This window comes from Pristiophorus japonicus, chromosome 12 (assembly GCF_044704955.1).
Source record: "Pristiophorus japonicus isolate sPriJap1 chromosome 12, sPriJap1.hap1, whole genome shotgun sequence".
Lineage (NCBI taxonomy): Eukaryota > Metazoa > Chordata > Chondrichthyes > Pristiophoridae > Pristiophorus > Pristiophorus japonicus.
In genome coordinates, this window is record NC_091988.1 from 11,730,306 (window position 1) to 11,757,658 (window position 27,353).

The 27,353-nt window shown below is 45.2% G+C and overlaps 1 protein-coding gene across 2 annotated transcripts in view; it reads left to right on the forward strand.

Annotated features, from left to right (window-relative positions):
* Nucleotides 1-19,594: 19,594 nt before the first annotated feature.
* eif4e3 (eukaryotic translation initiation factor 4E family member 3) overlaps nt 19,595-27,353 on the forward strand; it is a 98,434-nt gene continuing 90,675 nt past the window's right edge. Inside the window, exon 1 of one of the 2 annotated variants that reach the window (XM_070894650.1) lies at nt 19,595-19,885. In XM_070894650.1, coding sequence (XP_070750751.1) covers nt 19,674-19,885 — 212 coding nt within the window. In that variant the 5' untranslated portion in view covers nt 19,595-19,673. The remainder of the gene's footprint in view (nt 19,886-27,353) is intronic. The other variant, XM_070894651.1, reaches the window with a different exon arrangement.

The window sequence follows — 27,353 nt, forward strand, 5'->3', positions numbered from 1 at the left end:
CGAGTGGTATGAAACACTGATAAATTTGCTTGTGCCTGACAAGCCAAAGGATACAATGATGAAGTTAGAACAACATTACAGCCCCGTTCCGTTAGAAATTGCTGAAAGTTATCGTTTCGGAATACGAAATCAGAAGGCTGAAGAAAATATCAGTGAGTACATTGTAGCATTAACAAAGCTATCGATTCACTGTAATTTCGATTTTCAGAACCGAGCATTGTGAGACCACTTTGTTTCTGGGATGAAAAATGATGTGATCAGAAGAAAGTTATTGACAACGCCTAACTTGACTTTTGATGTAGCTTGTCAGACAGCTAGGTCGATGAGCATGGCCGACCGATATTCCCAAGAATTTCATACTAATTTCAGTCATCAGACAACCGAGGTGAATCGCCAGCAGGTTCAAAGTAAAAGGCGATGGGGCCCCAAAGTCTCAGAAACTGGAAATGGGAACAGAGCATTGATGTCCTGCTATCGGTGCCTGGGACAACACATTGCTCAAAGTTGTCCATATGTGAAGGCAGAGTGTTTCTTCTGCAAGAAAACTGGGCATCTCACGAAGGCATGCCGACTGAAGGGCAAACCAGCTTTCAAAACTATGAGTAGAAATCCCCAGAGACTACATAGCATGGAAGAACAACAACAGGACGAGGAGATGTTAGAGTTAAACGTCATCAGTAGCACGAGGTTAATGGGCAGCGATTCAAAAAGTATCATAATCCACATAGATGTTGCGGGATTCAAGATACCCATAGAAATCGACATTGGTGCATCCGTGTGTGTAGTAGCGGAGTTGTTATAGCTCAACAAATTGCGTGATTTCCCATTGGAGAAAGCCAAGATAGAGCTGCGAGGCTCCTCGGGAGAGAACATTCCGGTGGTAGGTTATATCACTGTACCGGTGAAATACAAGGATCAAGTTCAGAGCTCGCCTCTAATAGTAGTGGCAGGAGACAAGCCTGCCTTACTAGGAAGAAACTGGTTGCGATCACTGAAGCTGGATTGGAGTGAGATTTTTCGTGTTGAAATGAGATTTGCATCAACGGATGATGTAATCAAGAATTATCCGAAGGTGTTCTGCGAAACGGGCAGTCCGATCAAAGGCTTCAAGGCGAGTGTCAGGGTACAGAAGGACGCTAGACCAGTTTACTGCAAGCCACGTTCCGTACCATATGCACTCAAGGAGAAAGTTGAGCAAGAACTCAAAAGCCTAGAGACTAAGAACATTATTTCTAAGATAGATCGATGTCATTGGGCTACACCCATTTTTGTTGTACCTAAGTCCGATGGTGAGGTAAGATTGTGTGGTGATTATAAAGTAAGCGTAAACCAAGTTTTAGAAGGTAATGTCCCCAATGCATTGCCAAATATAGAAGATTTGTTCACAACACTGACTGGTGGTCAGGTCTTCTCAAAGTTGGATCTTACGAATGTCTACTTGCAGCTTGAACTAGATGAGGAGTCCAAGTCATGCTTGACTATAAATACTCACCTAGGCCTATATCAATTTAATAGGCTATCGTTTGGAGTGTTTGCTGCCCCTGCTATATTCCAAGTGGTGATGAACCAGATTTTGCAAGGTATTGAAGGGGTAGTATGTTATTTAGATGACATATTAATTTCAGCACCAAATAGGCAAATTCATAATAACATATTGAATGAAGTCCTCAAATGGCTAGAGAAACACAGAGTACGAGTGTCTGCTCGCAAGTGTGAGTTATTTCAAAACGCAGTGGAGTACTTAGGGTACAGAGTTGACAAAGATGGTTTACATCCAACCAAGGAAAAACTGGATGCAATCAGAAATGCACCCACTCCCAAGAATGTCACTGAACTTCGATCATTTTTGGGTCTTTTGAACTATTATGGGAAGTTCCTACCAAATTTGGCTACAGTATTACATCCTGAATGAACTTGCATTACATTACTGAATGAACTTTTGAAAAAACATGCCCATTGGAAGTGGTCAAAAGATACAGCATTCAAGGAGTGTAAAAGCGAATTGATAGAGAGCACCATGTTAATTCACTATGCCATATCTAAGGAGATCAAGCTAGCATGTGATGCCTCTCTGTGTGGAGTTGGGGGAGTGATCTCTCATGTATTACGTAGTGGGGAGGAGAGACCCATTGCTTTTGCTTCACGAACTCTCAGTGCCAATGAGTGTAATTATGCGCAAATCGAAAGGGAAGCTTTGGCATTAATTTTTGGGGTCAAGAACTTCCACAAATACTTGTATGGTCGTAAATTTACTCTCGGTACGGACTATAAGCCCCTGACAGCAATCCTCCATCCAAAGTCCCCAGTTCCAACATTAGCTGCAGCCCGAATGCAGAGATGGGCTTTGATTTTGTCAGCATATACATATGATATTGAATACAGACGATTAGCTGATCACAGTAATGCTGATGCTATGTCTAGATTGCCTTCCCCATCACAAGTTACACCCAATAGGGAAGAGGTGTTCTATTTTTCATACTTTGATTTACTGTCAATCACAGCTGAAGAGATTGGTAGAGCAACCAAATGTGACCCACTTATGTCAAAGGTGTATGATTATATTGCAAACCGATGGCCAAACCAGGTAACAGACAAAGATATTCATCCATTCTTCATTCGTAGGAATGAATTATCAGTCAATAAAGATTGTACATGTGGGGTGCAAGAGTGGTTATACCAAATAAATTCAGGTCCAAATTATTAGGAGACCTCCATGATCAACACCTGGGAATGTGCTGGAGAAGAGATTTGCACGCAGTTACTTATGGTGGCCAGGTCTCGTTAAAGAGATAAAGAGTACATCGTAAGTCAGTGTACGGCATGTCAATCGGTAAGCAAACAACCACCATCAGTACCATTACATTCATGGAAATAGCCTCTCAGGGTGTGGCAAAGTCTACCTATTGATTTTGCTGAGCTAGAGGGACAACAATTGTTCATTGTGATTGATAGCCATTCGAAGTGAGTTAAGGTGTTTCCAATGTGGAAAATAACAACAAGTAAAACATTAGACATTTTGCGAAGATTATTTTCTTCATTTGGCCTCCCAGAAGAAATTGTTTCGGATAATGGATCCCGATTTCGTTCGGAAGAATTTGCACAGTTCACGAGCAAAAATGGTGTGAAACATACCAAAGTTCCACCATACCACCCTGCTCCGAATGATGCAGCAGAGCGCACCGTACAAATTGTAAAACATGCCCTCATCAAACAAATGTTGGATCCAAATCCAAAGAAACGACTGTTGTCATTGGATTACAAATTGGCTAATTTTCTAATTACATATCGTAATACACCTCATACAACTACTGGTAGAGCATCAACAGAGTTGTTTCTCAAACAACAGCCACGAGCCAGATTCTCATTGTTAAAATCAAACTTGGCACAGTCCGAAGAAGAGAAACAATTAAGACAGAAAGAGAATCATGATAGAGGTAGAGTAAAAGACAGAAGTGTGAAATTAAATCAGAAGGTGAGAGTGAAGAACCATCACCATAAATGGGTAAAGTGGTTACCAGGAAGAGTGGTGAAGATATGTGGTCCTCGCACATATTTGGTCAAGATATTCGATAATGGACAGGTTAGGTTTGTTCACATTGATCATATTTTACCCACAGACATGGAAGTAGTTGAAGGTGGGAGTAATTCAATTATTTCTGACTCATCAGATAATTTTGATACACCAGTAGGATATCCTACATCCAATGTAGTGGAAACAAATCCAAGAGAAAGTCAGAATGTAAGTCTGAGTCTGAGTCAGGAAAACAAACAGTCAGAAGTGAGAGAGAGTTCAAATGGAAATTAAGGACAACCTTTGGAGGAAAACTTCCCTCAGGATCAGCCTAGATCAGCCTTAAATTCAACACCATGTTTGGAAGGTTCTGTTCAAGAATGAAAGTATCCTCTTCGAAACAGAAAAGAAGTGGTTAAGCTAGATTTGTAAATATGGCAAAATAACTCCATATTCTTTGCTATGTATAACCATGCAAGTTATGTATGATGACTGTTTGTTATAATTACGTCTTCATTAAGGAGGGAGAAATATAATGTATGTAGCTCCACACGGTGGACGTACTGTGTTACTGCAACTAGTGCTGGTTAATAAACAGTTAGGTCACCTGACAGGAAGGAGCCTTCCACAAAAAGTTCCGGACCTGTAGCCATCGTACAGGCTGTGTGTTAAGTGTGCTCTTGAAGATATCACACAAAGTAAAAAGATTACAAAAGCAACACACTGCGGATGCTGGAATCTGAAATAAAAACAGAAAATTCTGGAAACGCACTAAAGTAAATAGGATTCTGCCTGGCTGGAACTGAATACAGTCTAGTAACTACAGAGTGTTGATTTTCTTCTATCTGTAGCAATCATGGACAATTGCTTTATCGTCAGATAATTGTGGCTAACCTGAATAGAAGCATGCTCATACTATTGCTTGTACTTAGTGGGTAAAAATGGCCCAAACTATATACCTTTGGACATTTAAATAAAATAATCTACCAGAAAAAATATTTATATCTTAAGTGAAAAATGGTAGAAAAAAGCTTTTCTGTAACATTTTTTCTACATAAATCTGTGGCAGGAGCAACTGCAATATAGTCCAGGTTCAATTTTATACTCATCCCACTCGGGTAAATAATGGAGAAAAGTGCTACTTGTAAATGGGAAGCTACCTTCTAACACATGGGACACAATATCCAGGTCATCAGCTGTCATCTCCCAATAGGATCATTACCACAACAACTTGTACTTAGATAGTATCTTTAACATAGAAAAATGTCCCAAGGTGCTTCACAGAGTCATAATCAAAAATAAATGCGTGTCAAGCCAAAGGAAGAAATATTGGAAGAATGACCAAAAGCTTGGTTTTAAAGGTTGATTTTAAGGAGGACAGGGGTGTAAAGAGGCAGAGGTGTTTAGGAAGGGAGTTCCAGGGCTGAAGACACACCACCAATGGTGGAGTGTGGTGGGGGGGTGGGGGGTGAAGAGAGGGACAAAAGGCCAGAGTCAGAAGAATGGAGAGATTGGATGGGTTACAGGGCTGGAGGAGTTATAGAAATAGGATGGGGTGAGGTCATGAAGGGCTATAAACACAAGAATAAGAATTTTAAATTGGAGGTGTTAGGGGACCAGGAGCCAATGTCGGTCATCAGGGACGGGGATGACAAGTGAGCAGGTCTTGGTGCGGGATAGGTGCAGCAGAGTTTATGATGAGCTAAAGTTTATGGAGAGTGGAGGATGGGAGGCAGGCTAGAAGAGAATTGGAATGGTTGAGTCTGGAGATGAAAGCAGGTGGTCTTTGTGATGGAGAGGATATGGGTTCAGAAACTCAGCTTGGGGTCGAATACGACATCCAGGTTGTGAACAATCTGGTCCAGCTCGAGACAGTGGCCAGGGAAAAGGATGGAATCAATGGCAAAGAGTTTGTGATGGGGGCCAAAGATGGTTGTCCCAATGTTTAGCTGGAGAAAATTGTGGTTTATTCGTTGAAAACAAATGTGTTAACATTAGTTTCCACTTTGGATTCACTGCAAAACGTATCGTGACTAGTGATTCCATGCCTTAATCAGCTCCTTATAACCAACTCACAAAACAAGATTGGAGAACGGTTTAACAATTTTTTGTGACTGCCTCATAAAAAATCCCCAATGAGCAGAAAGTAACTTTGCTCAGAAGCCTTTCATTATAGACTTACCAATGAGTGGAACATGCCCTCCTTCCCATCTAATTTCTATTCAAAACTCTGTGCATCTATCCATGATTGGTTTACTTATTCTCATAGACCCAACTGCAGGAATCTCTAAATAACCTCATAGAAACATAGAAAAATAGAAAATAGGAGCAGTAGTAGGCCATTTGGCCCTTTGAGTCTGCAACACCATTCAATATGATCATGGTTGATCCTCTATCTCAACACCATATTCCCACTTTTTCCCCATACACCTTGATGCCTTTTGTTTCTAGAAATCTATCTATCTCCCTCTTAAATATATTCAGTGAGTTGGCCTCCACAGCCTTCTGTGGTAGTGAATTCCACAGGTTCACCACCCTCTGAGTGAAAACATTTCTCCTCAACATATAGTTCAGGGCAGTGTAATTATTTGAAATAATTGTAATATAGCAATATATATACCTTGGTAAGACCACACTTGGAGCATTGTGCACAGTTCTGGTCTCCATATTTTAAAAAAGGAGGTAGAAGCACTGGAAAAGGTGCAAAGAAAAGATTCACAAGGATAATCCAGAGCGGCGAGGATATACCGATCAGGAAAGGCTAAACAGACTGAGGCTCTTTTCTCTAGAAAATAGAAGGCTGGTGGGTGACCTGATAGAGGTCTTTAAAATTACGAAGGAGTTTGATACGGTAGACGTAGAGAAGATATTTCCACTGGAGACCAAAACTAGGTGCCATAAATATAAGGGGCCTGAATCTGCCATCGGTGGAAAAGCTAAGGAATATGTCGCCGACATCACAAGGAAATCCGCACCTACCTCGTGCGATTTCCGTCACCGTCCCACCCCACCCCGTCCCCCGCAAGAATTTCCTTTAAAACGCTGCAGAGTACCGCACAGCGTACTCCCCCACAAAGCCCAGGAGTACGCCGTCATGCGTACGCGAACCTGGGATCACGTGGGACAGTAGTTCTTTTTCTTTCCAATTATTAGTCTATAAGCTATTCATTCTGGTCTCGCCAGTTTTAATGGTCACATTCGCAGTAAAGCTTTCATTTCTTACAGCTTCCTCCTTCATTGAAAATTGCATCCAAGTTCCATATTGTTGCCAAGCCAATACCTCCAAAGTGAAACTAAGATCGATCATAGAATCATAGAGCACAAAAGGAAGCCATTCAGCCCATCATGCTTGTGCTCGTTTCATATAGCTATCTAATTAGTCCCACTCCCCTGCTCTTTTCCCATAGCCCTGCAATATTTTTCCTTTTCAAGTATATATCAAATTCCCTCTTGAAAGTTATATTGAATTTGTTTCCACCACCCTTTCAGGCAATGGATTCCAGATCATAACAATGCGCTGCATCAAAAAGATTCTCTTCTCTCCTGGTTCTTGTCGATGATCTTAAATCTGTATCCTCTGGTCACGAATACTCCTGCTGGTGGAAACAGTTTCTTCCTGTCTACTCTATCAAAACCCTTCATAATACTAGGCCAGAAATTTCTGGCAACCGTGCAGGCACGATTGGAGACGAGTCGGGAAGGGAATTTGAAATAACATGGAGCGAGACGTGAACCTGCTACCATCCCACCCCCACTCATCTTTACCTCGGGCATGTTTGCCAGCAGCAGTGGCCTGAATGGCAGAGGTGGCCGAGCTAATTCAGATGATTAATAGGTACTTGTCAGACCCTTAAGCGTCTTTTTAACCCTGCCTTTCAAATTTCCCTGGATAACCACAGGAATCACACAGCTCGGGAACCACATCTGTCAACCTGAGGCGGAAGTTGAGTGGCCATTGATCCAGCTCATTAGTGCACAGCATGGAAAGCACAATAAATTCTCCCATCTGACATCTTGTTACTTTCCTAAGGCAGATTGTGTTGCTGAATACATTGTCAGCATAGATTTAGCTGTCTAGAGGTTGCAAGTCTTTTCAGCAAAGTCGGGATTCAATGTCACCTCATTGGTACAACCAATCATAACATTGACAGATTACTTCTGTCATCTCTACTTGACCTGCTATCTATTGCATAAGCATTGATGCCATTTATACTGTCTCACCTTGGTCCTCAGAATCGCACTTCAGTAAGCCCTTAGGCAAAAAGCACCAATAACACCATCAACATCCTTCTCATCACCTATCTGGGAAGGGAGGACCTTGAGATGATCACTATCATTAGGGAGGTAGTGCTGGACAGACTAATGGGATTGAAGGTAGACAAGTCCCCTGGTCCTGATGAAATGCTTCCCAGGGTATTAAAAGAGATTGCGGAAGTTATAGCAGATGCATTTGTAATAATCTACCAAAATTCTCTGGACTCTGGGGAGGTACCAGCGGATTGGAGAGCAGCTAATGTAACGCCACTGTTTAAAAAAGGGGGCAGGCAAAAGGCAGGTAACTATAGGCCGGTTAGTTTAACATCTGTAGTGGGGAAAATGCTTGAAACTATCATTAAGGAAGAAATAGCGGGACATCTGGATAGGAATAGTGCAATCAAGCAGACGCAGCATGGATTCATGAAGGGGAAATCATGTTTAACTAACTTACTGGAATTCTTTGAGGATATAACGAGCATGGTGAATAGAGGTGTACCGATGGATGTGGTGTATTTAGATTTCCAAAAGGCATTCGATAAGGTGCCACACAAAAGGTTACTGCAGAAAATAAAGGTACGCGGAGTCAGAGGAAATGTATTAGCATGGATAGAGAATTGGCTGGCGAACAGAAAGCAGAGAGTCGGGAAAAATGGGTCCTTTTCCGGTTGGAAATCAGTGGTTAGTGGTGTGCCACAGGGATCAGTGCTGGGACCACAACTGTTTACAATATACATAGATGACCTAGAGGAGGGGACAGAGTGTAGTGCAACAAAATTTGCAGATGACACAAAGATTGGTGGGAAAGCGGGTTGTGTAGAGGACTCAGAGAGCCTGCAAGGAGATTTGGATAGGTTAAGCGAATGGGCTAAGGTTTGGCAGATGGAATACAATGTCGGAAAGTGTGAGGTCATCCATCTTGGGGGAAAAAAACAGTAAAAGGGAATATTATTTGAATGGGGAGAAATTACAACATGCTGTGGTGCAGAGGGACCTGGGGGTCCTTGTGCATGAAACTCTTTTTGAGTTTATCTGTAAAACAAAAAAACATTAAACCGTGCCACCCGCCCTGGTTAGTTTGCAGGTGCAGCAGGTAATCAGGAAGGCGAATGGAATGTTGGCCTTCATTGCGAGAGGGATGGAGTACAAAAGCAAGGAGGTGTTGCTGCAACTGTATAGGGTATTGGTGAGGCCCCACCTGGAGTACTGCGTGCAGTTTTGGTCACCTTACTTAAGGAAGGATATACTAGCTTTGGAGGGGGTACAGAGGTGATTCACGAGGCTGATTCGAGAAATGAGGGGGTTATCTTATGATGATAGATTGAGTAGACTGGGTCTTTACTCCTTTGAGTTCAGAAGGATGAGGGGTGATCTTATAGAAACATTTAAAATAATGAAAGGGATAGACAAGATAGAGGCAGAGAGGTTGTTTCCATTGGTGGGGGAGACTAGAACTAGGGGGCACAGCCTCAAAATACGGAGGAGCCAATTTAAAACCGAGTTGAGAAGGAATTTCTTCTCCCAGAGGGTTGTGAATCTGTGGAATTCTCTGCCCAAGGAAGCAGTTGAGGCTGGCTCATTGAATGTTTTCAAGTCAAAGATAGATAGATTTTTAAGCAATAAGGGAATTAAGGGTTACGGGGAGAGGGCGGGTAAGTGGAGCTGAGTCCACGACCAAATCAGCCATGATCTTATTGAATGGCGGAGCAGGCTCGAGTGGCTAGATGGCCTACTCCTGTTCCTAATTCTTATGTTCTTATCTGATGCTCTACAGGACAGAGGGCATCAGTGCAGGGCTGCATCGCACCAGAGCCGATACTCCCAACACATGGTATGCAGGCAAAGGGTGAGCTTCCTCAACATGACTGAGCAGCAGTGCCAAAGGAGGCTCAAGCAATCGAGCCAGGTCGTCACAGACATTTACAGATTGCTGGAGCAAGACCTGCAGCCCAGAGAAGTGGTTGCACACGCCGTACCAGTGGCTGTCAAAGTCACCAGCGCCCTCAGCTTCTTTGCCTCAGGCTCCTTCCAGGTATCTGTAGTAGACATTTACAGCATCGCCCAGTCGACCACCCACAGATGCATTACACAGGTCACCAATGCTCTCTTTGACAAGTCAGCCAATTATATGAACTTTGCCACTGATGAAGCCAGTGTTAATAAGCATGTGCTGGACTTTGCTGCTCTGGCTGGCTTCCCACGGATGCTGGGCATCACCAACTGCACGCGTGACCATTAGGGCATGGCATCATCACCCAAGATTCTTTGTCAACCACAAGAGCTTCCACTTCTTCAATGTGCAGCTGGTCTCCAATCACATGAAGATCATCATGCATGTGTGTGCCAAATTCCCTGGCAGCTACCATGACTCTTTTGTCCTGCGCCAGTCCACCCTCCCTCAGCTCTTCGCTCCTCCAGGCGTCCTGGCTGGTTGCTTGGAGACATGGGCTATCCACTGAAAACGTGGTTCATGCCACCCTTGAGGAGGCCAAGTACAGAGGCTCAGGAGAGATATAGGGGGGAAAACTGCGGTCGGAGGCTTCCTTCTTACGCGCGCCTCCGACCTCAAAAAAATCATCGAAAGTACCTGATGGTCCCGGCGGAACATAGGATCCCGGTCGGAGGCTTAGATTCACTGCACTGCGCACGGGGAGATGTCTTTCAGGTATGTACATACATGCTGGAGTCATGTGGGCCTGGGCCACCAATCACTATGCAGTATTCTCATTGATTAAAAATGGGAGCTCTGTTTGTACGGACTCCCATTACTATCAATGAGAAAAACCCCATAAACACCGAGTCACAGCACAATAAATAAATAAAAGCTCACGTATTTAAAATTAATTGAAATTAAATGTAATAAAATGTTTTAGAAAAAAAATATTTGGGAGAATTGATTTTAATGTGTTTTAATAGTGTTAAAAATAAACTTACCTTAATGGACAGGGTTTTTAATATAAAAATTAGTATTTAAATTTAATTTTTATGTGTTTTACAACTCTTAAGCTGGTAAAAGTAAGTTATGCGTAAAAATTTGAAGGACATTCGCTGGGCATGAGTTGAGCAAATAGCCCAATCTCTCCCGCGCGGATGTCCTTCTCCCAGGAATGCGGAGGATCTTGACAGATCGGAAAAGCTGGTTTCTGCCGCATGCACATCACGCCCCGAAAACTGGCTTTTGCGAGGCCTGGCTGGGTCCGTGCACACTCTGTATGAACCCGAGGAGGCCGGAATTTTCGGCCCATAATGACGGCCACATTTCCACCAGATATGTCATAGAGCAGACAATAGGCATGCTGAAAATGCTCTTCAGATGCCTTAACAGATCTGGAGGAGCCCTTTAACTGCAACATCACAATAATGTAAATTTCACACAGTTATTAAAACACCCAAGTGATTATCCATGTGCATCTACTTATGTGTCATCTTTCGCTCTGCCTGCCTCTACGAGGTGCTACCTCTGTGGCTTCAACAGAGGTAGAGACAACCTGCTCATTTCCCTGCTGCGACTGCATAGAAACTTTTGACAGACATCCTCTGGGTCTTGGAGCCTGTGATGGCCCCGCCAAAGTCTGCTTCTCCTGCCACTGTGCAGGGGCAGACTCCGCAATCCCAGGAGGCATGTGGTGCTCTGACTGAGGGGGATGGAACCGAGGAGAAGTGTGAGAGTTTTGAGGGGAGCCCCCACTTCCGTGTCCCCTCTCACCGTCATCCCTCTCAAGGGCCACCCGCACTTCACTGCTAACAAGGAGCTGGAGAGCACCTTGCTGCACAGCAGTGGGGCCATGAGGACCCAAGTGTACATTTACAACCCTCCTGGAGAGGAGGTCTATGAGCCTCTGTCATTATTCTCCATAGATAGCCATCTCTTCTCCACAGGTTCCATGTGTTTCTCTGAGTGGTGCTTGAGCTACTCCATGCAGGTGACCATCCTTTCCCTGGAAGAGCCTACAGTCGCCATCGCCTGCGACACAATGGTGCTCATGTTGGAGATGGACTCCTCCATTCTTTGCGCATTTTGCAGGCATCATACTCGCAAAATCTGTCAGAGTCCTCTGCAATTCTTGCTGCACCTCCAGGATCACCCTCTTTCTGAATGGGGATATTGGCCCGGATGAGGACACTGATGTTGGTGCGTCTGTCCTCCCAGGGGATTTGTAGGATCTTGCGGAGGCATCGTTGGTGGTATTTCTCCAGCGAGTTGAGGTGTCTACTGTCCATGGTCCATGTATCTGAGCCATTGAAGCACTGACCACACTTGATCAGCTCCGCTGGGCAGGCCACATTGTCCGCATGCTCGACACGAGACTCCCAAAGCAAGTGCTCTACTCAAAACTCCTTCATGGCAAATGAGCCAAAGATGGACAGAGGAAATGTTACAAGGACATCCTCAAAGCTTCCCTGATAAAGTTCAACATTCCCACCGACACTGGGAGTTCCTGGCCTAAGTGGAGGAAGTGAATCCGGGAGGGCGCTGAGCACCTCGAGTGCAGCAAACCTGTCCCACCCACCCTTACCCTCAACGACAATCTGTCCCACCTGTGGCACGGACTGCAACTCTCGTATTGGACTGTTCAGCCACCTAAGAGTGGAAGCAAGTCTTCCTTGATTCCGAGGAACTGCCTATAATGATGATGATGATGACTTTCTGAATGGCCCATGAGGCTCAGCGTCTGCATGCAGCTGAGCAGAGCTTGGAGCGTCCTGCGCCCTCCGGCGAGGAGTCTCCTTTGCTGTTCCAGTCTTCACCATCTCCTCTTGCTCACTTGTGACTTACGAGACACCAGGTGACAACACTACTTTACCTCACATGCGAACCAGTGAGGTGCGCGTATCTGCGCTGGTCCTGGATGCGCTTATGTCTGGTGACGGTACACCCTCAGAGGCTGGAGGCTCCTCTGAGGAGTCGTCTTCCTCTGCCTCCTGGACAGTGGGTGGGGGAAGGACACTTGATGGACCTTGTGGGAGAGTAAAGAGATGATTTAGAAATGTCATATCAAGAATGGGGAATGATAACATTATGCACATGATGAACATTCACTGGCTGCTGACATCGGTCCCTATGAGTGAGTACTGTATGCTCACTGGGTGTATGAGATGTAATTCTGTCACCAGCTTGCTGACATGTCCTCCTCACTCCATCTCCCACCTCCAACTGCTCTGCGACTTGAGACTTCCAGGCCAACCTCCGCTGCTGCAGTTAAGGTAGTCAATGATGGAGGGCCACCTCCGGTTCGCTCCCTCTCCCTCTTAGTGTGGGCTCTCTCCTGGAATGAGGCAAAGAAGAGAAAGAGAAGTTTGAGTGAGAGTGGTGGAATGAGTGTAAGGAATGGATGGGTTATATCTTTAGAGCGTGGCTATGAGGGAATGTCGTGCCAACGCCAAATGGCCTCCTTATGTTCTTCTGTTGTGTGTTGTCAGTTGGTATGATTGCATTAGGATGAGGGAGAGTGGTTAGTTAGATGGGGATGTGATAACATAGATGGATGGACATGCAAGGTATGTTGGTGTGAGTAATGATGTACAGGAACAAGCTTGGGAAGGCAGAGTGATGGGGAAGTAATGAGAGGCACAGCAGGATTAAGTTGAGTGTGGCTTTGCACTCACCTTTCCTGATCGAGTGTGATCATTGAAACATTTCCGGCACTGCATCCAGGTCCTCCTGATCACATCCCCGCTGTTGACCACCTCTGCTTTTGGAGCCAGGCTCCTTTGGTCTGCTGGGGAGATCTTCTCCGCCCATTGGAAGGGAAGAGGACCTCTCTGTGTGCTCTCACTCCCTCCACAAGCATATGGAGGAAGTCATCTGAGAACCTGGGTGCTGCCCTCTGCCTCTCTGCAGTCATGTTTACAAGCGTTTGGAACACTCCAATGCTGCAGTACAGTGCCTGCACACTCCTAAATGAACCTTCAAATGCAATGTGGTCATGGCTCCTTTAACTACCCTCGCTGAAAATGCATCATCAATTATATTATCAGTCCCTCACCATTTAATAGGGCCGGGTAATGCGTAGGGCTGCCTTAATAGGTATCATTAATGGAAAGTTGATCTCAGGAGCAGAATGGAATAATCAGCAGAGTGTGACCAACCATGGTGACCACCCGCACACGACTCGCCCAGATACAGAAAACTCTGACCTATATACACACAGAAACAATATACGTGTGAAAGTGAGCTATACAGAAGAATGAGGGAGATAAAAAGCGATGGACGATGAACTGGGTCAGAGATAAGAAAAGAATTAGAGAATGAAAAGCAAATAGACAAATTCCTGGTGACTAAACTCGCAGGTTGTTAGAATCCTTTGTGCTGAATCAATGACAGCCTGTCCCCAGGGTTTATACTGCTGTCTGTTCTTTGTGTTGGTCATTGGCTCTTCTGTGTTGTTCTCTTGTGGGCCTGTAAGTGGGCGAGCAGCCCACCCGCCTGAAACCGGCATAAGGCCACTTTACTATGCAAATTGGGATCTAAAGCTAGTTGGGGAACCCCAACCAAAATTAACTAACATCCAAAGTTACGCCTATTTTTTGTATTTCAGCCACTAATTCTGAACCCCTGCTTTAAACTGAATTTAACTCAGCCTTATACTAACACAGATTGTATGAGCTTTTGACCACATATCCGCAGCATAACTAAGGCCACCTATTTCCAGCTCCGAAACATCACCCGTCTCCACCCTTGCCTCAGCTTATCCAATTCTGAAACCCTCAGCCATGCCTTTGTTACTTCTAGGCTTAACTATTCCAATGCACTCCTGGCTGGTCTCCCACATTCTACCCTACGTAAAACTAGGGGTGATCCAAAATTTGGCTGCCCATATCCTAACTCGCACCAAGTCCCACTCACCCATGCTTCATTGGTGGTTGTGTCTTCTGTTGCCTAGGCCCCAAGCTCTGGAAATCCCTGCCTAAACCTCGCCACCTCTTCACCACTCTATCCTCCTTCAAGACGCTTCTTAAAACATACTTCTTTAACCAAGCTTTTGGTCACCTGTACTAATTTCTACTTTTGCAGCTCGGTGTCAAATTTTCATTGCATAATACTCCTGTGAAGCGCCTTGGGACATTAAAGGCGCTATATAAATAGAAGTTGTTGTTGTTGTTGTTGAGTTAGAATATGCAATTAAGATCGCTAAGTGCTTGTTACTGAGCATTCAAGGAAAGCAATGGGAAATCCTGCTGTTCAACACATCACCTGTGTGAGAATCTCTTGTAATAAAAGTTGGCAGTTGTGGTGTTCCCAGCAGCAGAGTGGTTTTATGAAGCATATCAGCATTTGACTGGTCCCAATAGATATCTTGCTCTGTTTGCTTTATATAGCTGTCACTCTTTTTGTTGTTTTTTTGATCGCTATTCTTTTTTAAGTGTAGAAGTGTTTATGATCGGTTTATTTCTCCGTTTTACTTTTTCTCTCAACTGATTTTAATCTCTCTACTTTTGTTCAAATTTTCTGGCTAATCAGTCATGGGGCATGGATCCAGCAGTCATATGGAGCTGGGAGAACTGGAGCAGAGGCAGCAGCAGAAACAGCTTTGGGCTGATGACATCAAGTTCCATTGTCGGTAAATGTATTCATCATTACCCCATCCAGCAGGTGTATGAACGTCAAAGCTGCTTCAATATGTCGGGGAGCAGTGCTTGAGGAGGCCGGACCTAACTTATCATCATCATCATCCTCATCATAGGCAGTCCCTCGAAATCGAGGAAGACTTGCTTTCACTCTAAAAGTGAGTTCTCAGGTGGCTGTACAGTCCAAAGCGGGATTTACAGTCTATGTCACAGGTGGGACAGACAGTCGTTGAGGGAAGGGGTGGGTGGGACTGGTTTTCTGCACGCTCCTTCTGCTGTCTGCGCTTGGTTTCTGCACGCTCTCGGCGATGAGACTCGGGGTGCTCAGCGCCTTCCCCGATGCTCTTCCTCCACTTTGGGCGGCCTTGGGTCAGGGATTCCTCGGTGCCGGTGGGGATGTTACACTTTATCAAGGAGACTTTGAGGGTGTCCTCGAAACGTTTCCTCTGCCCACCTGGGGCTCACTTGCTGTGTAGTAGTTCCAAGACCTAACTGGAGCTACAGTGACACATATGGCGCAGAAAAAACTGCAGCTGTGCTCCGCTGACTGTATGGTGCTCCCAGATACTGCTGTCTTAAATTTGAGCCATTGGTATTTTGGAGTCCCCCATTAGCAACGTTGGAGTGTTTGTTGCCTGCCCCTATATTGAGCAATTTACTGACTCCTTAATCATTGCCTCCCTTGACTTCCTTTTGGAGTTGCAGCAAAGACTTCTCTTTACAACATCTCAGGCTTCCTGAAGGTGCAGGGCAGTAATGACTGCAGCAACATCGCTACTTGAATTTTCCAGTTACCTTTCAAAACATCCCTATTTTGCTTCTCATCACAATTTCATGCAATGGTCCTGAAAATATACTTTTCATGGCAATTTACACCCATAAAAAATTTACTTATAAGATGTAGTAAAGCACCAAAATTGTCCATAATACCACTTTTGGTACTGTGTAATGCCTAGATAGGACCACATGTAAATAAGAAGGTTTAAGAACATTTCATCAAATCTTGTCCTATTCATGTGTGTAACGTGTAGTGCATTTAATAGTTAGCCTGATGCTTCATTTCAATACCCCGTGTAGAATTGTCACATGGTTTCCCTCCTGGCCTACTCCTAATTTAACAGCACGGTTTCCAGACAACAGTAACACCTGCCTCTTCCCTGCTGCTGTTTGGTTGGAAGCTCTGCTGTTGAGTTTTCCTGATTTGGGAGAGGCAATATCCCTAGATGCTGAAATACCCTTGCGTGGCTGCAGTGTTGGCTACTGCACCTGTGGTCTGCACGGTGCTCAAATGTTGTGCACTTACTTCCACAAAGGTTCAAGATGGCATCAATGTGCTGGCCATGCAATATAAAAAAGGCAGATGCTGTGTACCATATGCCTTTGTTGGAGACCAAGTCCTCACAAGGGTTCTTAAGATCACTGAATAAAAACCTGTAGCCTTCCATGAATCAAGGTGCTCGGCATCATTTTGTCAAAAAACAACTGCTGTTGCTTCAGGAGTCATCATAGACAGTCCCTCGAAATCGAGGAAGACTTGCTTCCACTCTAAAAATGAGTTCTTAGGTGACTGAACAGTCCAATACGGGAATTACAGTCTCTGTCACAGGTGGGACAGATAGTGGTTGAGGGAAAGGGTGGGTGGGACAGGTTTGTCACACGCTCCTTCCGCTGCCTGCACTTGATTTCTGCATGCTCTCGGCCTTGAGACTCAAGGTGCTCAATGCCCTCCTGGATGCACTTCCTCCACTTAGGGTGGTCTTTGACCAGGAGTAGTAGTCTGAAAGACTACAAGAGCATCATTGCTAATGTTCCTGAGATATTCTGCCACTGGTGCAACTCGAGCCCAGAGCAGTAACACTGAAACTGCCATAGAATTAATGGCACACTGCAGAGCTCTGCTCCATTATAAAAGAAAGGCTTACATTTATATAGCACCTTTCATGATCACCGGATATCTCAAAGTGTTTTACAGCCAATTAAGTACTTTTGAAGTGTAGTCACTGTTGTAATGTGGGAAACGTGACAGCCAATTTGTGCACAGTCATCATAGGCAGTCCCTCGGAATCGAGGAAGACTTGCTTCCACTCCTAAAGTGAGTTCTTTGGTGGCTGAACAGTCCAATACGAGAGCCACAGACTCTGTCACAGGTGGGACAGACATTTGTCAGGGGAAAGGGGGTTGGGACTGATTTACCACACGCTCTTTCCGCTGCCTGCGCCTGACCTCTTCACGCTCGCGGCGTTGAAATTCAAAGAGCTCAACGTCCTCCCGGATGCACTTTCTCCACCTAGGGTGGTCTTCGGCCAGGGTCTTCCAGGTGTCAGTGGTGATGTCGCACTTCACCAGGGAGGCTTTGAGGGTGTCCTTGTAACGTTTCCGTTGCCCACCTTTGGCTCGTTTGCTGTGAAGGAGCTCCTTATTGAGCAGTTGCTTAGGGAGTCTTGTGTCTGGCATGCGAACTATTTTGCCTGCCCAGCGAATCTGATCGATTGTGGTCAGCATCCCTTGGGAGCACTGCACATAAGCAGGCCTCCCATGCTGTGCCGGCACTCTGGACTCAGAATAAAGAGACTAAGGTCAAACTTACTCATCTACAATACTCAGTCACATTGCTTTACTTGAGACATAACAGTGGCGATGTTGAATCTCCGCATCAATGTCTGCCTTTGTTGATAAGAGGGTCCTGAGGTATGACAAGTGATCACAGCAATGTGATAATGACCAGATAAACTTTTGTTATGTTGATTGAGGGATAAATATTGCCCAGAACACCGGGGATAACTCCCCTGCTTTTCGAAATAGTGCTGTGGGATCTTTTACGTCCACCTGAGAGCAGATGGGGCCTCGGTTTAACATCTCATCCAAAAGACAGCACCTCCGGCAGTGTAGCACTCCCTCAGCACTGCACTAGATTGTCAGCCTAGATTTTTGTGCTCAAGTCTCTGGCTTGGGATTTGAACCCACGATCTTCTGACTCAGAGATGAGTGTACTACTCACTGAGCCACAGCTGACACTTATAGTAGAACATCCTGGGTGGCAGACTCCTACACATCACCGTGAACTGTTTTCAACCTTCTGTACAGTGAAAGAGTAATTATACGGGTATGGTAGCATAAGAGTTGCATTAATAAATTAGTAATCCAGAGAAAATGAATTTAAATGGCAGTTTGAGGATTTTAATTTAGTTTACAAAATCTGGAAATAAAAAGCTGCTATCAGTATAAGTGATCACAAGCTACGTAAAAACCCAACTGGTTCACTAACGTATTTTAGGGATGACATCTGCTGTCATTAATTACCTGGTCTGGCCTTAATGTGACTCTAGTCCTATGCCAATGAAGTAGAGAGCTGTTGTTGCTTCATTCAGTTGTATCAAATTACTGCAACTGTAGATCATGAGCTTGGTGAATGTGTAAAGTTCCATCCAGTGGCCAGTGAGTCTGTTCATTCACAGCTCTACAGGGCTGTAGTAATTCCCGCCCTCCTATATGGGTCAGAGACATGGACGACTTACAGAAGACACATCAAGTCACTGGAGATATACAACCAACAATGTCTCCGCAAGATCCTACAAATCCCCTGGGAGGACAGACGCACCAACATCAGCGTCCTCGACCAGGCCAACATCCCCAGCATTGAAACACTGATCGCACTCGATCAGCTCCGCTGGTCAGGCCACATAGTTCGCATGCCAGACACGAGACTCCCAAATCAAGCGCTCGACTCGAAACTCCTTCGCGGCAAACGAGCCAAAGGTGGGCAGAGGAAACGTTACAGGGACACCCTCAAAGCCTCCCTGATAAAAGTGCAACATCCTCACCGACACCTGGGAGTCCCTGGCCAAAGACCGCCCAAAGTGGAGGAAGTGCATCCGGGAGGGCGCTGAGCACCTCGAGTCTCGTCGCCGAGAGCATGCAGAAATCAAGCGCAGGCAGCGGAAAGAGCGTGCGGCAAATATCTGTCCCGCCCACCCTTACCCTCAACGACTATCTGTCCCACCTGTGACAGAGACTGTGGCTCTTGTATTGGACTGTTCAGCCACCTGAGGACTCATTTTAAGAGTGGAAGCAAGTCTTCCTCGATTCCGAGGGACTGCCTCTGATGATGATCATCATCATTCACAGCTCTGAAGCCCCGCCCCTCCCCCCCCACGTGGGGCAGAGGCCCGCTCTCCTATCCCCGGGGCGGCTTCGCAGACAACCAATCAGCGCTTGGCTGGTGTGTGACGTGCGTGTCGGTGACGTCGCGGGGAGGGGCTGGGTTACGCGGCGGCGCGCATGCGCTGTGTCCCCCGCCCCGGCGCGGCGGCGGCTCCCGGTGGCCGAGAGCGTCAGCAAAATGGCGGGACCCGCGACCCCGGACTTGCGGCAGCAACTGGAGCGGGAGCAGGAGCAGGAGCGGGGGGACGCGGCTACCCCGCCGGCCGCGGAGTACGAACAGGAGCAGGAGCAGGAGCAGGAGGACACCATCCACCTCGACCAGGGCCACATCGAGGAGATCGACAAGTCCGGCGTCCCGCTCAACTCGCCCTGGACTTTCTGGCTGGATCGGTGAGTGGGCCGAAGGGAGCCCGGGGACCCCGGGCGGGGCGGGGGAGACTGAGAGAGTGGCCGCCGCGCAAGCAGGCCCCGTTGTTAGGGGTGACGGCCCGGGCCCAGGGTGGGCGGGAGGGAGCCCCGGTACGTGCATCATCAGGCTCTCCGCTTCACCCACCCCCGAGTAAAGAGGTACCGAGGGGGTAAGGGAGGTGGGAAGTGAGGGGGAGCTAAAGCATGAGCCCCCGGGGGGTGAGCGGGGCTTGTAAACCAGGGGAGGGGTGATCCTTGCTGCAGGTGAAGCAGGAGGCTCCATAAACCTGCTCAACAAGCAGTGCTGCATTAGTTTTCTCACTTCAACTAGTCTGACCCTGAAGAGAAATTCCATCACAGTTTGGGTTGGAGATGCACAGTGCATCATCATTTGTCGTTCGGCTCATCTCAGTGGCCTTCCTGTGAGATTAAATGATTTGAAATGCTCCCAACTTTTAAAATGTCCTGAGCTTGTCAAGGAGATTGTTACATGCAACACTTTTATAAAAAAAAATCTTGACAAAAGGTAAACAAAGTCCTTTCGCTGATCCTTGAATATCAGTTGTATTAATGCTGTTTTGTTTCACTGGAATTAAACATTTGCACTTTGACCAATGGAAAACATGTCACCTTTTTAAAAAAAAAATACAGATACTAATTTTGGTCTGCTACTAGGAAATTGTGTCATACCAAGATTAGAGCTTAGGTTGTCTGTGTAGCTGACTGGCATTTGTATTGAGCCAAGTCAACCTTTGCATTGAATGTTTTTCCTTCCATGTCCTGACTCCAAATGGTGTTGATTTTGGCACAGTCACAGATAGGTAGTTCCAGAGGAACATGGTACAAGTTCTGTCGTGTGCATTGCTGACAACAAAACTCCCTTCTGTTCAGAAATATGAAAAGAGCAGTTTACTTGATGAGTGTTGTATAAATAGAACTGTTAATGTTGTTAGATACAATATTTGTTCAGAAAACAATCCTGATCGAATGGACCCACAGCTTCATCTCTCATGTTATTTTGTCAAGTCTGATCAATGGTTAGATAAATACTGTGTTTCATGACCTTGAAATAACCTATGACTGCAGATCTCTGAAGTAATTTCTATTGATACAGAGACTTGCATATTAATATAATTAGTAATAAAATTTTCATACTACATAGACCTCCCTCTAAGTTTACTTATGACCCATCCCCCAGGTTTTTCTCTGACTTGGTTCGGTGGAATTTCCTGTGGGAGTGTAATCGGGAAGTTACACTCAAATATACACTCATTTTGCCAATGTCTATTTACAGCGTCGGCTGTGGCTCAGTGGGTAGCAGTCTCGCCTCTTGAGTCAGAAAATTGTGGATTCAAGTCCCACTCCAGGGACTTGAGCACAAAAAAATCTAGGCTGACACTCCAGTCATCATCATCAAAGGCAGTCCCTCGAAACGATGATGACTTGCTTCCACGCCGAAAAGGATGAGTTCTCAGGTGTTTCAATGAAGGACCTAATATTCTGGATCCCGAACTACATGTTGAAGGGTGGAAGATGCCTGTGCGTGGATTTTTTTAACGTGTGGTGACCGTTGCACACCAGCCACCACATGGGCTTGACAGAGCTAGGTCTTGGTCCAGTGGCAAAGATTAACCAGGATGACTGGAGACCAGCTCTGCTGCACGGACCAAGTGCGCACACATATCGCAGTGTGGGCTGGCCCGTGCTGCCCCTGGGCTCTCGCCTCTCCTAGACCCCGATATCATCCCTCTATGAACTCTTGCCGCTTCTTCGCCCCACCTCGCCGCTCCTGCTATACCTGCCTGTACTGCAGTCAACCGTCGCCCTCCTGCAGCAGCACGCGCTGCTCCCTGCAGTGGTATGCCGCTGCATGCTGCTACCTCTAATGGCTCATGTTGCTACACTCCAGTGCAGTGTTGAGGGAGCACTGCATATTATAATGACTCTGCCCCCTAGCTAAAGAGCTTCACACGCAAATTTCCTGAGGTGTCATATTTCGGATGAGATGCTCTCTCAGGTGGAAGTAAAAGATCTCATGGCACTATTTCGAAGAGTTATCCCCAATGTCCTGGCCAATATTTATCTCACAATCAACATAACAAAAACAGATTATCACATTGCTGTTTGTGGGAGCTTGCTTGTGTGCAAATTGGCTGCCACATTTTCTGCATTACAACAGTGATCACACTCCAAAAATACATCATTGGTTGTAAAGCGCTTTGTGACATCCGGTGCTATATAAATCCAAGTCTTTCTTTACATCCAAATTTCTTGGCAATCTCATTCAACATACGGTGGAATGTAAAAATGGGCATAAATAAGAAAAAAATCAGCATGAACAATCGGGGCATGAGGAAAGTGGAAAACTTGCATCATAGTTTCATTCTATAAGTATGAAAATTAAAGTTTCAAGCCATCTAACTATCATTCAGGCACAGCATGTTTAAAAACAATGTGACCTACACTGATGCCAGAAAAATGCATTCAAAGGAACAGAAAATTATAGCGGTAGTGGGTAAAATATATATATATTTTTTTTAATTGCTCAAAAAATCACAACAAAACACTAGAAAAATGATGTTTCTTCCTGTACCCAGAATTTGGTGCATAACTTTTCACCCAGGTGTTTTGAACCAATGTAATTGCAGGAAATTTGCAAGTGCAGCTCTTTAGCCAGGGAGCAGAGTCATTATAATGAGCCGAGGTGTGTTCTAATGCAAGGATCAATAGACGGGTATAAAAGAGCAAGGAAATTGGACGTTGCCTAATTACATGCGTGTAACAATTGTACACGAGTTTCCTTGATCTTTTACGCCAGGTATTTGCTTTACACCCCAATTACACACATCTCTGAGCGCAAATAATTGGGAAATGCCACTGTTGTTCGAGTTGTCAGAGAAAGCCGTTTCACTTAATGTACTAGATGATTTGGTGTATTGCTGATGCAATTACAGACTTCACTACTTGTACCATCCATGCTTATCACGGGCAGCTGCATATATTGAACAAATAGTGCTAACCGTTTGCCAGTACCATAGGAGTCAAGTAGAAAAGTGCCATTTATAACATGTCAAGTACGCATGGTATGTTGGGCATTTCGGTAAGTTCTTTGCACCTCGTTACCATATTTGTATTTAAATCCCTGTGTCTGTCTGGAGGAGGTTCCAGAGGTAGGGAGGACAAAGCACATAGAGGGATTTGAAAACAAAAATGAGAATTTTAAAAATTGAGGCTTTGCTGGACAGTAGAATTATGGATGAGCTTCAGTTTACGGAGGGTACAGAATAAGAAGCTGCCCAGGAGAGCATTGGAATAGTTGAGTCTATAGGTAACAAAGGCATGGATGCAGGTTTAAGCAGCAGCTGAGCTGAGGCAGGGTTGGAGACGGGAAATGTTAGAGATGGGGAAGTAAACGGTTTTGGTGATGGCGAGCGCATTGGGTTGGAAGCTTAGCTCGAGGCCAAATTTGCCCCATGGCTTATACAAGACAGATGCAACTAATGTGGCATCTATTACCGAAATATAGCTTATGCCTTTGATTTTTAGATTTATCTTTTGATGAGCTCAGCTGAAATTGGCTGCTAGGTAATAGGTGCTTTGAGTTTTAAAAAAAAAAATAAAACTGTAATCTGAAAATTTCAAGTTTAGTCAGCAAAGCTTTGGAAGAAATAAACACACGGGCCGAAATTGGTCGGCATAGCGCCCAAAAATGCGATTTTGGCCAAAAACACCTACATGCAGCTGACATTCCGCTCGGCGGAATATTCATCATTGACATACCGCCGAGCTGTATACACACCGCCCGCCGTGCAGGACCACCCGCATACCGCCCAAGAAGTCCGATTTTCATTGCATACCGCTCACATACTATCAGGCTGCATATCGTCCAAGAAAAGGTGGTTTTACACGGTGGTAAGTGGGCGGAATGCACGGATCCGCCATTTTGGAAATCGGGAACTGTCAGTTATAGCAGCACCTCTATCTCTGAGGTGAACAGTGATTTTTACAGTGTGATTTTGATTGGAAATGGTGTATTCACTATTACTGAGTAACTTATTAAGATAGAATGCATATTTAGTTATTATTTTCATCGAAAAATATTGTGGAGATTTAAAAACAATGGTGCCTGTGTTATAGAAACATAGAAACATAGAAAATAGGTGCAGGAGTAGGCCATTCGGCCCTTCTAGCCTGCACCGCCATTCAATGAGTTCATGGCTGAACATTCAACTTCAGTACCCCCTTCCTGCTTTCTCGCCATACCCCTTGATCCCCCTAGCAGTAAGGACCTCATCTAACTGTATTGCTGACAACCGGTCTAATGGAGGAACCAGATGTGAGGAAGTTTATTGTGCAGAGTTATAAGGGTAATGGAAGAGGTCGCAGAATGATAAGGAGGAGGAGGCCTTGCCCGCAAGGAATCTTCAGGGAAAAGTTTGACACTGTACAAGAGTGCTTAAGTTCAATTCAAAAACATTTATGTAAAAATGTAAAAAATATACAACAATTTTAAAACTTTGTGAAACTTATAACTATAAAACAACTTTTACAACAAAAAGACCCTTTACTTTCCCGGTCCACGCCACTGCCCCTTCCATGCCCGCGTGCTACACTACCCTTGGGACTATTTCTCTCTTCCCACCGCCCCCCTCCTCCCGCCCTTCCCTTTCCCAGTGTCTGGGCATGGACCTCCCCGTGTTGATACCAAGCTGGCATGCAGCACCGCACCCCAAGTGCCGTTGCTGTCATGTTTGGGGTGGGTGGGGGGGTGGTCGGACACTGCAGGCGCAAACTGGGGCCTCAGGAGAAGCTTGTGATGTGAAAGGTGAGGCTTCAGGGCTGGGAGATGATGTCAGCTCCCCACCCTCAGATGCTGTCGACCTGACTACTATGGCATGGAGGGGGTGGGGGGGGGGGGTTCCGCGCTATGTCCCGATCCCGTCGATTGCTGCATGGCTTCGATGGCGTTGACGGTTTGCTCCATCGCAGCAATCGTACACAACCTTTTCTCCGACTGCCGCTCTGATAGAACCATGATGTTTGTGGCTATTGTAATCATGGCCTCGAGCAGCTCGCAACCTATGTCGACGCTGGCCTGTGACAAATGCACCACGTCCTGGTACACGCCTACAGCAACCGACCTTTTCTGTACCAACCTCCATCGCTGCATCAAAGGCAACACCACTGCAACACTAGCGGTGCCTTGCTGCGCACAGCTTGGTCCGGCAGAATCAGAGGAGCTATGGGGGAAGTCCCTGAATGCAGACTCCATGGTGGAGGATGTTCCAGCTATCCCACATGGAGCTGGTGTATCCTCCTCCGTCTCCAACCCCAGCTCCACTGGCTGCCAGATAAGCAGCTGTTCCTCTTCCTCTTCAGGGTGACGCCAGAGGTGGAGACAGTGGGTCTGTCGTCTGTGTCGCTGTGGTCTGAATCATCTGAGTCTGGAAGTACACAACAACATTTAAAAAAGCTTGGCACCGGGGAGGGGTCAGAGTTACATTAGTACACAGTACAATGACTTATTGCAATCTTACTTGAATGTCCACCACTGCTGCAGTACTGCATTACATATCGCAGACAGAATACATATATGCATCACATGAGGCAAACATTACAGTACAATAAACTTGCATTACATTACATCAGGCCAACATTACAGTTACATTGCATGACATGAGAGGACCGCAACACAGACTGCATTTTATTCAACTTATCACCATCTTGTGTGAATGGGTCAGTTCCAATGCTGGTGGTGGCACGGTTGCTATCCCCAACCAGGGACAGGGCACGGATCTCTATCCGTAACAGGCTCCTGGGTTGTGGGTCCTCCTCCTGTGCGACGCTGATTGGCTGTTATTGCAGATGTCTTCTTCTGCAGAAAGTAAAGTAAATCAAAGTAAAAATCTTCAATCCATTTAACATCGCACACACGCAAAAAAGCACTGCGTTGATCCTCTTGTCATTGCCTGAAAAGCACAAATACATCACCGTAGCCTTAAGATAAATAACATAATCCGTGCGACACTGAACCTACATTTACATGGTACATAGCACGTGGGGGGGGGGAGGGGGGTGGCATTAATAAAATCATTACTTGCTCTTGCTGCCCTCACCAGGTCGCTCCACCTCTTACGGCACCTTTCCCCGGTACCTTTAGAGGACACAGCTTTCCCGATCTCGTCCCATATTTGGTTGTACTCCTTTTGAGGGGGGGGAGGGGGGGCTTTCCATGACCACCCTTGGTTAGCTCGGAGACCCTCTCTGTTACGTGCTCCAGAAGGGCAGGTAACTCCGTCTCATCGAAGGCATGCGCCCTCAATCTCCCCTCTTTCTCGATGTTCCTGTGCTTTGATGTATTTTTTTATCATTGCCATAATCTTTTTACTGGTATGAATTTTGATTTGTTAAATATCTCTTGTCTTCAAAGTGAAGACTTATTAGTTGTTAGCGATATATTTTCACTGTGCTATGTACTCTCTGTCCTCTTCAACTCACTGCGCATCCACGGGTGACCCCTGACCCCTGAAATCACAGGTAAAATGCTTGTGTAAAAAAAAAAAATTTGCGCATGCGCAGTTCCGTGCCACACTGCCCATTGAACAGAAAGTCGATCTGGATCGACTACTAAGATACATACCACTCGATGCAGACCGCTGACATACCGGCAAAAATTTTTTGAGCAATTTTGTCCTCTTTGGTCTCGACGCACTGCCGAGAAATGAGCGGACCTTGCGTATCGACCAATTTCGGGCCTTGAATACTTTGAAAGCAACAAATGCAGTGATTTGAATAAATAATAAATCTTGTCTGCTCATGATTGTTGCTGACTGTTCTGGAGAGATGTGCTCTGTGTGCCAGAGGCCTGGCTAAGCATTATTAAAACTGCCAAATGCTAATACTGATGTTTGTGTGTTTTATCAGGTTTTAACCTAATTTTGGAATTCATATTTCAGGGTTTATCTTTTAAATCAAAAAAGATTACTTGTATATTGGAAAACTGTGTGCAATTCAAAGTTGCTTATATTAAATTGAATTGAAATTGTGTAAAAGAAAACATTCTCTTGCTGCTTTTTTAAAAATTGTTTATTTCAAACAAAAGGATGATTTTGAATTCTTTTAAGCAAACAAACAACTTTGAATGAACAGATTATTATTTGTTTATTGGAAACAGTTCCATAAATGAGGCATAAATCTTGAATACATTCAATTCAGAGCACAGTTTGTCATTTTCAAGCCTGAACCAACATAGTTGAAGTATAACAGAATGTTAATAGAAATATCCTATATAACAAAATAACTTCTATATGCAAGTGTTTTCTGCACTTGAAACAATTGTTTTAGGCACGATAATGCATAACTGATGTTATTCAAGGACCATTTTGGAGTCTGTTACAAAGAATCTTGACCCAAGTACCATTTGTTTTTATATATGCAATCCTGTGAACTT